Source organism: Eubalaena glacialis, chromosome 5, assembly GCF_028564815.1.
Source record: "Eubalaena glacialis isolate mEubGla1 chromosome 5, mEubGla1.1.hap2.+ XY, whole genome shotgun sequence".
NCBI classification, from domain to species: Eukaryota; Metazoa; Chordata; class Mammalia; order Artiodactyla; family Balaenidae; genus Eubalaena; species Eubalaena glacialis.
Window position 1 is genome coordinate 76,171,596 of NC_083720.1, and position 10,540 is coordinate 76,182,135.

General features: G+C 51.3%; 1 protein-coding gene across 1 annotated transcript; it reads left to right on the top strand.

Annotated features, from left to right (window-relative positions):
- The first annotated feature begins 2,769 nt into the window (after positions 1–2,769).
- GSX2 (GS homeobox 2) lies at positions 2,770–4,377 on the top strand. The gene is made up of 2 exons (XM_061191391.1): positions 2,770–3,343; positions 4,037–4,377. The coding sequence occupies exons 1-2, from the start codon at positions 2,770–2,772 to the stop codon at positions 4,375–4,377; spliced, it is 915 nt and encodes a 304-aa protein (XP_061047374.1).
- The last annotated feature ends 6,163 nt before the right edge of the window (positions 4,378–10,540 follow it).

Here is a 10,540-nt window from a genome sequence, read left to right on the forward strand (position 1 = left end):
AGGTGCAGCAGTCCCAGGGGAGGGTAGGTCTGGGCAGGGCCAGCCGCAAAGCTGTCCACAGGGTCAATGGGCAGGGGAACGATGGCAAGGCACACGGGGTTGGGGAGCTTCTGAAGACGGGGCTGGAGTGGAGGAAAGGGGGCAGTGGGGGGGGAGAGAGACTGAGAGATCCAAAGAGAACTAAAGAGAAGAGTCTGAGAAAAGAGACTCCAATGTGGAACGTGAGCCCAAAATACTTGCTCTTGGTGGGCTCAAGCAGTTAACCGAGTATCCTAATAGACAAATTTCTTGGTCATGGTCTGCTTTCAGCCTCAGTCTGGCCCCAAGCCGCTACTCCCCGCGCAGCCCTAAGCAACCCTATGGGCCTCTCACTTTTCTCAATATTCACCAGCACACCAACCGGAGGTTTCTGTAGGCAGACATAAATCGAGTTAGATGCTCAAGCATCATAATTAGGATTCTCTAAAATAAAATGATCCTCACATAAGCACAACTCCCAGCACATTAGCATAGAAGTTCTTCCCAAGAGCAGAACTAGAACCACTGCAGATCAAAGTGAATAAATACATATAAATATATATTATATAAAATTTTAAGTGAAATGTATATATACACTTGCAAAGTCAACAGGGAAATCATGTCACCTGTTTGGACAATTTAGGCCTATACAAACATCCTGCCATTAAGCACCTCCCAATGGTTGAGCTCCCAGTTTTCTTTCTGAGGCTGGAATGATTCGGGAACTGCCCGGATTCTCCCATTGTGAGCGAGGGCGGGCTGGGCCAGGCAGGCTGGGTTGAGGCTGAGCGCCTGCGATGGCTGCAGCAGCAAACCTTGTGGTACAAAAGTAGTTACAGCTGAGCTGCCCTGAGTTAAGCCCTGAGACTCCTTAATTGTTGTCACAAGATGTTGGATTAGCACATTTCTGGAATAGCTGTCTGTTTACACTCCGGAGACCCACCGTCCACTAACCGCTTTCTAATTGAATTCTAATCACATTCAAATAGCTCAATAACCAGCCTCAGCTGCAATTCATAAAACTTTAATTGCCATCCATAAATCCTGGGCTCCCCAGAGCGGGGCGTCCCTACAACCCAATTACACTTCTCTAGCAGGCAAGAGAGACGGTCACAGAGATGGAAAGGGGAAAGGAGAGAGGACAGAGAGACAGCCATGTCACCAGCGGAGAAGCTGATGCTCCCCTAGGATCTGGGCCCTTGGTTCTCACAGGTGGAGGGAGTCCCGTCCCCAAGTTTCTTAGCACCGTTGTGATCTCAGGCCTGAAGTTAGCTGTTTGGGGGAAAGGATTGGACTTGTAGCTGTTGCTCACCCTCCCTGCTCCAGCCAGATTTTCCACAAGGGGAAAGAAGAGAAAGCTGTCGCTTCTGCAGCCTTGCTTCCCCAGAAAGATCAATAGCCCTTAGGTGGGCAGCCACCCTCTCTCACCAGCCACTGGTGCACCAGTCTTCCACCGCCACTCAGAGAGGTTTCCTTTACCAAGCCACTTCTCCCATCCTGAGGCAGGATTCACTGAGTGACTCAATTCCCTTCCACCTTTATGGGCTTTAAAAGGCGTGCATAGGGGAGAGAGCTTCCTGGTTAGCCTCCTAGCTGCCTAAGATCTGTAAAATGCAAAGGGGCAGGAGATAGCAGGACCCAGAACGAAGGCTTCCCTCAACCCCTGCCCAGTCTCCAGAAGGGCCGGGATTTGGTTCTCTCCCCAAAGTCCTTGGGATGGAGTTTGTAGGATTGGTGTGCAAATGCAGCAGTGGGACCACTCAGAGAGCGTACCTTCAATGTCTCTCTTTGCCAAGGGGGGTGGTTTCAGGTTAGAAAGAGGCACAAGGAAGGGTCGTTGATCTGAGTGGCCCCAGAAGGCCCCAAGTGCAAAGGCATTTTAGAACTTCCCAAGCATCAGAATGAAAAGCTCCACTTCTTAGCTGGGAGGCCTCTCTGTTATGCCCTCCGGATCCCTCACTAGCCAACCACCTGAATGACCTTGGCCAGTTTCAAAAGCTAGGGGACTCTGTGTGTGTGTGTGTGTGTGTGTGTGTGTGTGTGTGTGTGTGTCCGTCCGTGTCCCAAGCTGCGCTCCGGGACTGGGTCCCTGCCACTCCACCGCCACACAATCCTGTTCTAAACCGCAGGCTTCACACTATGCCGTGCCTTATCCACGGCGGCTGGCACAGAAGAGCAAGGAGCACTAGGCATTCCTATATGGAAAGGCCTCAAAGTCCCCACCTGGTGCGATCTGTGGCCGGAAGCGAGGAAGAGTTGGGCTGGGGCCCAGGCTAGGGAGAGGGGTGGGATGGAGGATGCAGCTCTGTGATTTCTCGGGAATGCGTGGAGAAAGAAGGGGAGGAGGCCGGCCTCCCCGCGAAATTAACAAAACCTACACTTTGCAAAGTCTCCCCCATCCCCCTCCTCCGAATTCTTCCCCGCCGCGCACCCGCCCCTCCTCGCCGCTTCTGTTGTGACTCGGGCAGCCTATCCCGAGGGTGGGGAGCTGCCGAGGAGCCTGAGCCGAGCGGTACTCCCCAGCATCACGTGTCGGGGTGGGGGCTATAAAATCCCGGAGCCTGGGCGTCGGGCGGGGGACGTGAGGACCAGCCCTCTCCAGGGACCCCTTTGTTCGCAGCCCAGACGCCGACACCTCCGCGTCCCCAAGGGCTTGACCGCCTGCGTTCGCGCCGCGCCCGGGGCAGAGCTCAGGAGAGGGGAGGGGGCGCCACGGCCGGCCGGGCCCTCCAGCCACCCAGCCCTCGCGACATGTCGCGCTCCTTCTATGTCGACTCGCTCATCATCAAGGACTCCTCACGGCCCGCGCCCTCGCTTCCTGAGCCGCACCCCGGGCCAGATTTCTTCATCCCGCTGGGCATGCCATCCCCGTTGGTGATGTCCGTGTCCGGGACGGGCTGCCCGTCCCGCAAGAGCGGCGCGTTCTGCGTTTGCCCGCTCTGCGTCACTTCGCACCTGCACTCCCCTCGGGGGCCCGCGAGCTCCAGCGGCGGGAGCGCAGGGACCGGGAGTGCCGGGGCCGGGGGTGGCGGGGCGGCGGCAGCCGCCGGGGCGTTGCCCCTGCTCAAGAGTCAGTTCTCTTCGGGTCCTGGGGACGCACAATTTTGCCCGCGTGTGAGCCACGCGCACCATCACCACCACCCTCCGCAGCACCACCATCACCACCACCAGCCCCAGCAGCCCGGCTCGGCTGCAGCGGCGGCGGCTGCGGCTGCAGCGGCGGCGGCCGCGGCGGCCTTGGGGCACCCGCAGCACCACGCACCTGTCTGCACCGCCACCACCTACAACGTGGCGGACCCGCGGAGATTCCACTGCCTCACCATGGGTAGGGCCGGGTTTCTGGGCACCTGCGCGCGGTGCCTTGCCGGCTCCCGGGAGCAAACTTTCCGCCTTCAGTGGATGAAGTGGGAGCCTGGGGGAGGGGTAAGGAGGGAGGAGGGGCTTTTAGTATAACTGTGGAGTCGTCCCCAGAAGTTCCACGAAGGTGGGAGTTAGCCTTCTCAGCCTCTCCAAGCAGCCTGGTGCGCTTCACTCCCGGTATCTGGTGCCCGAGTCTTGCATAACATCGGGGCCTTTGGGACTTGGAAGTTGAGGGCTGAGAAATCGGAGGTTAACTGACTGAGGTCCGGGGTGGGTGTATTTGTACCTAAGTGTGGCATTCCGGCGTCGAGGCTGGCTAAAAGGGTTTCGTTGCTTTGGGCTAAGTCTGCCTGCCTTTCCACTAGCCTTGAAGGGAGACGACCGGACAATGCAACCCCTCCCCCGCCCCCCACTTTAATCCTCTGACTTTACGTCCCGAACATCAAAGGCCTTCACTTGCTTTGGGCGTCCCTGTCCTTCCCGGTTAAGTAACGATGTGTCTTGAAATGAGAAAGAGTGAGAGATGGATACAGGTATTTGGTTGAGCTTCACGGGTGAGTCCTTGCATCCTTTCCAAGGGATGGCACGTGGGGTGGGAGCGCCTCCCCACACCCACCCCCGAGAATTACCTCTCTGCCCTCTCTTGGCCCATCTGCAGGGGGTTCGGACGCCAGCCAGGTACCCAATGGCAAGAGGATGAGGACGGCGTTCACTAGCACGCAGCTCCTGGAGCTGGAGCGGGAATTCTCTTCCAATATGTACTTGTCTCGACTCCGGAGGATCGAGATCGCCACGTACCTGAACCTGTCAGAGAAGCAGGTGAAAATCTGGTTTCAGAACCGCAGGGTGAAGCACAAGAAGGAAGGGAAGGGCACGCAGAGGAACAGTCACACGGGCTGCAAATGCGTCGGCAGCCAGGCGCACTACGCGCGCTCAGAGGACGAGGACTCCTTGTCGCCGGTCTCGGCCAACGATGACAAGGAGATTTCCCCATTATGAAGGAGGGCTGCCCCACCTCTCCCTACCCGCTCCCGTAATCCCCCCACCACAACGCGACGCGGCAGTCACCCAGGGGCCAAAATCCTTGGCCTTTCGGTGGTTCCACCTGGAGAAGGTGGAGACGAGTATTCCAGGGGGCTTACATGCCGGGCCTGACACTTCTCCTGTCTCCTACTTGACTTATTTGTTTGGGACTCCACTCGCAGTTATAGATCATTTTTTAAAAAATGTAAATAATCTAGATTCAACTCAGTCTCATCATATAACAAAGAAAAAACAGGGTTGGTTTAAGTTTAAAACTGTATGTGGGTTTTTGAAAGCGCATGTCATTTCCCTTTCCCTGTCTTTCAGAACCTGATAAGAACACGGGGTTTCTTGATTCTTTTTGTTTTGTTTTGTTTTTAATGAAAGTATTGAATTGCAAATAACTTAGAAAATTAAACCCTGTAGGTCTTGCTTTCTGAAAATTTGCCTGGGGAGAGTTTAAAATCCAAGTCACTGGAAGTCTCCTTGTGAATAGTTTTATATAAAATTTATATTTATATTTATTTAAATAAATGAAACAAAATCAAGGTTTTAAGTTTGTGATGTTTGCTTTCTCCATCTTCCCCTGTCTCTCTCTCCCCCTTATGGACAGGGAATAAAAGTGTCTGAGAATTTAGAGCAAAGTAATGACTATAACTTGGTAATGTGGGTCTCTTGGTTGAGGGAGTTTGTGGCTCTATAGGATTTCTGTGTCACCGAAACTTCTGCCAAGAAGACACCTTCCGTCATGATGCTGCCTACCAGGTAGTACTCTCCATTCTTAAAATAGCTCAATTCCTCACAATTGACAGGATACATCACTCCATTTAGAGTAACACTGACAATTAATGACAGGCAAACCTTTAAATTTATTTAGCAGGAGAGGGTGAAAATCCCTTACCTAGTATTTATTTTCTGTATCAGTCCCTCCTCCCTTTCTTTCCTTCTTCATCTCTCTCAGTACTAAAACCTGAATTATGTAAAGGAATCTGAATAGTAGGAATTGTTTTAAGAAGGGCAACAATCCATCAAACAGGTTTGAAGCAAACACATGCAAAGTTACAAATGATGCTACAAGTGACTAGAAACAATACCGTTTTTGCGAGTTTGTCTAGCTAAGAAATTAGCTGGTTTCCACCACTGCTGAGAAAACAAAAGTTCAGGAATAGGGAATTATTTTGTCCAAAGACTTACATTCTCACTTTTCCAAAATAGCTCAGAGGTGCCTTCGGACTTTTGGGTTTTTTCTCTGGTCTAACTTTAACCTAAATTAGTTCCTTTTTAGTCCCTCTCTTCCCATCACCTTGCAGAGTTCATTCGCGCAATCCTGGCCCTGGAGAAGACTTACTTTGGCTTTGCCCTCAGCAAGGCAACCTGGCTCTCTCTTCAGCACAGCCAGGTTCTGTCCTTTAAGGGAGAGAGTGAAGCTGGAAACATGGAAACTAGGAGATCTCATTCCCTGCAAGCTGAGTCCCACAAACACCCGCTGGGGTTATTTTTGATTATTTTCTCTAAAGATGCCACCTAAAAAGTCCAAGCCATAGGAACTGTTTACAACACACATACTCACACTTCTTTAGGTCTGATTTACTTTAGGTCTGTAGGAACTGAAACCTCACCAGGTGGGGTTGGGCTCTAGTATGGGTTTCCCCGCCCAGACACTCCCTCTCTCTCTCTCTCTCTCTCTCACACACACACACACACACACACACACACACACACACACCTGAGGCCCGTCGTCATCTCTCATTCTGGTGCTGGCCAGTGCAGGCAGGGGAGAGGAGAGGCTGGACGGTGCGTACTGAATAGGGAGCTGCCGCCGCTTTGTGCAGTGACCTGGGCCCGATGCTGCGCAGTGGTCACAGGCATCTGACTCGCCCCTGCCCACCGCGAAGGGGAAGGGGCGCTGACCCACTGCCTTTTCCAAAGATTCCGTCTCCCTCCTTCCCAATAAACAGGCGTCTCCGGGCACCGGTACAGGGGTGGGAGGAAGGGCGTTTCGTAGCGCAAAGAACTGGCGGCTAAGGAAGAATTCCTTCACAGGAAATAACAAGAAGGCCAAAGAGCCCCAGCCGCAACTCCTGCCCAAAGCAAAGCCTCATCTGAGAGGCGGACAGGCAACCCCGTCCCCTACCCATCCACTCCCAGCCCGGCCACTCTGTCGTCCCGCGCTCGGGCCTGGCCCTCCCCAAGTCCCTGCCCAGTCGGGACCAGAGCATCTACACTTCTCCTCACTACCCGCACCCAGGCCCTGCGCCCAGAGTGCTGAGCCACCCACTTGCCACACCGATGCTGCACCTCGCCCAGCTCCACAGCCCGGCAACCGAGACGCGGGGCCGGCCCTCCGTGCCTGGTTTGGGGTTGGCTGCTCGGTACCTTTCCCTCCTGTCTTCAGGGAAATTCCTTATGGAAGAGAAAAGAAACAGTGGATCCTGCACCGAGGCAAAAAGATTCAGGCAAAGACGCTGGACATTCACCAAAGAAACGTTCTCCAGTGCATCTTCTTGTCACTTTCAGAGTGACCCATGAGGTCTCCTTGTCTCCTATTTTACACGTCCCCAACGCACCACCCCCCAAATAAAAATTCAGTTGATGTTTTTGAAGATTGGGAATAAGGTTTTGGGAATCTGTCTGATTTTAAAGGCCTACAGTTTCATCTTAGGTTAACACCTAAGCCAACACTCAGATGTACAAATACTCTGTTAAACAATCTTGATATCAAACACTCTAAGAGAAGTGTCCCCAGATTTATTAAAAGAGGAATGTTTAAGATGTGTGGAGTCACCCTTGACTATTTCTATCTGGGAAGCACTAGATGCTAGTTTTTCAATATGCCCCACTTGAAACACAGAACTCTGTTCCTCCAAAACATGGCCTCTTAGGGGCCTATAACCACATGATGGAAAGAGAGAAAGAGAATACAAATGAGAATTAAAAATCAGGACCTTGCTCCATTAGGAGAAAAGACGTGAGCAGCAGGAACCATTAGCATGGATGAATCCACCTCTTTAAACAGGAAAAGAGCTGGGGGCTGGGGAGGATGGACGGCAGGAAGAATAACCTCCTGCCATTGTGTCCTGACCCAGTCCAGAATTCCCAGCAAAGCGGAGGAGCAGAGACCTTTCCCCCTCACCCTCCCACTCAGTGACCAACTCAAGCCCAAGGCCAAGGGTCTAACAATGATGGTGGCACACAGCAAGGCTTCTTGATTGCAAACCATGCCCAGGGCAGAAGGGACACAGCAGCCCATCCCTGGGGTGTTCATGGCCCCAGGTGATAGAGACACTGGTGATGGTAGATCCCACCTCCTCTCCTAATTCTGAAGTGGCCATCATAGTTTACTGCCCCCCTCCCAACCCCCCACCATATCCCCCCAAGGATATCCATAGGTATTTTAGGAGAAACAAAAAGTTGGGGCTGTGCAGTCTTTGACTTTCTGGCTTCCTCCTCCCTCCCCTCACCCCAACTCCTCACCAGTGCTGCCCAGTTATATCTAATCAGGATTAGAAATGCAGTTTGCTTGGCTCACCCTGACTGTGGTCAGAGAATTGCCAGAAAGGTGATTGTTCTAACTCAAAGTGGTCACAGAGGGCAACAGGGTCTGTGTATGTGCATGTACACACGTGTGTGTGTGTGTGTGTGTGTGTAAGTGGACTCATGGTGGTGTTAATGTATGTGGGAAGAAAAGAGTTATTTTCACTAGAATTTTTTTTCTTTTTTTTTTTGCTTCTATCTTTCGTGCAGTTTCCACTCATTTTTCATGGCACTGCTTGGGAGATTTCTTTGAGGGAGGCAGGAAGAGGCTCAGAGTTGGGCTAGGGGAAGGAGCAAAAAGCTAAACCTCAGGGAAGACTGTAGTGAGCTCTGGGTAAGATCTCAGGTCCAGGCTTAAGGGTGTAAGAGAGAGAGGGAGAATGACACTTCCAATAGAACCTATTTGCTAGAGGAAATTGGGTTTAAAGGAGCAATCACTGCTTTAAAAGGAGCTCCTCCCATCCTCTCCAAACACAGCCTAAAGCTGTCCTAGACAAGAATGCAGCTCAGTACATCAAAGCAATTGTTCCTATTTTCATTATTCACAGGGAATCTTTGAATGTACCTGTTAAGGTGACAGACCTCTTAAAAGGGAACATTTTTTTCCATGCAATTAAATGGTGCATTTACTAGGCTTCTATTAACATAATTTAATATAAATCTATTTTATAAATCTTTAGGCTCACATTACTGAAAACTGAGCATCTCTGAAAAAAAAATACCTATGTCTCTTCCCTAAATTAGATGGAATAGAATCCAAAAACTTGCTATTCTAAGCCAGTTGGAAATATTAAAATTAGAGGAATTTTTTGTATTGTCTTTTGTTAATGGTGGAGGTATGAAGAAAAGAGTCAGCTTGTCTCACAGAAGATGAGAAATTCCACAGGAAGGCAGGGCTTCTCACCCAAGGGCCTGGCACTTGGAGTGGTTAACACAGGCTAGAACTGGAACAGGAACTTAAAGAGATCTCTTAGGAACAGAGATGAATCAGAGCTCAGATGAAAAAACAACAACCAACCCTGACTCATATTTGGAAGCAAGTTTCTTCTGTTTGGGGAGAGAAAAATCCAAAGCCTGTGAGCTCTCACAGTCCCATAAGCTATTCTACATGTAGGTAGATATCCTTGTCTGTTCCCATAGCTGGACTCCTTGTTCTCAAGCGCACCCTCCAAAAGCTTGGGCATCCCATTGTCTCTGAAAAGGTGTTCTGTCTGCCCTTATACTGATGTCACTGCCTGCCCTTCTGCACTAGGCATTGCATTTTTTCAAGCAGAGCCCTATGTTTTCCTGAACCCTTGTCCTACCTTTGTTGAGTCTTCCAAATCCTAAACCCAGGAAGGCCCCAGGGGCTCCTCTGAGTGAATCCTGACAGATCGGAAGTGTGTGCTGTGTGCTTAGGAAAGTAACTAGTTTCAGATTAATGAAGCAGTGACAATTTCAATCTGCTTAAAGGCGGAGGTTGGCACTGCCCAGGCCTGAGCGTGGGGAGCTCGCCAGGCTGGGCTTTATATTGTCCGCTTTTCTGAAGAGCAGACAAAGATGGATAGAGAGACATTGAAAAGCAAGGGGCGTATTTCAAACAGCCCCATAAAGAGGGCTGTCACTTTAAGACAAGAACCATAGTGCTTTGATGACTTTGTATTAGCTGCCCCATTTCAAATAAGGAACTCAAGTCTCTAGTGAGAGGGAGGAAAAAGAAGACTGTGAGAGGGAGAGGGAGAGGGAGAAGGAGGGAGAGGGAGAGGGAGAAGGAGGGAGGGGGAGGGGGGGAGAGAGAGAGAGAGAGAGAGAGAGAGAGAGAAACAGAGAATGTAGTGATATTTAGCCTGTGTGAGCACTGCAGCGGGACTAATTCTTAGGCAACTATTTGGTTTCTGAAGTTCAGGGAGAAACAACCCACAGCAGGTGCAGAGAAAAAAGGCAGGTGGGAGCTGCTCCTTATGGGAAAGAGCTCCCTGCCCCATGGGCAGCAGCCGGCTCCGAGGAGTTAAAGCCAGCTTGGCCTCAGTTGGCTGGGAAGGGCTGGAGAGGGATGCACAGCTCTACCGGCCCCAGACCGCTGAGGATTATAATGGAAATTTTTGAGAGCTTGAAAGAGAAATAATAGGAAGGAGGGGGACGGCAGGCTTTTGGAGTCCACCTTCACAAAGCCTAATTTAAATTGTTTGGGGTCAAGCAGCAGCAAGCCACCTCCCCCCTTTCCTCCTTAATTAATTAATGACCACGATTAATTATTAGGGTCTTGCATCTCAATACTTCAAAACACCTTCCCCCCGGGGCTGATGAGTTGCTTGAGCCAGGCACGTGGTTCTAACTTGAGAGAAGAAAGTTGAAAGTTGGCAGTGTAGTCTGTGTCTCTGTTATCTGCCTCCCTCTAGGTCTCTGCCTCTGCTTCTTTTCTGTCTCTCCTACTCTTCCTGCCTTGGTGTGTCTCTGTCTCTGTGTCTCTAATCTTTCCCCTCTTTGTTCTCCAGGCTGATCTCCCCATCCTCCTCCAATCTCCCTTGGCCCTGGCTCAACCCTCCCAACTCCAGGACCCCAGCTGTCCCGGGAGAGGGGAGGATGCCCGTGAGGCCCTCACCCAGGGCACCGGCAGCTCCGAATC

Coding starts and splice junctions, on each gene's coding strand:
- GSX2 (XM_061191391.1), top strand. CDS start 2,770: ATGTCGCGCTCCTTCTATGTCGACTCGCTCATCATCAAGGACTCCTCA. Junction 3,344..4,036: donor ATTCCACTGCCTCACCATGG/GTAGGGCCGGGT, acceptor GCCCATCTGCAG/GGGGTTCGGACGCCAGCCAG.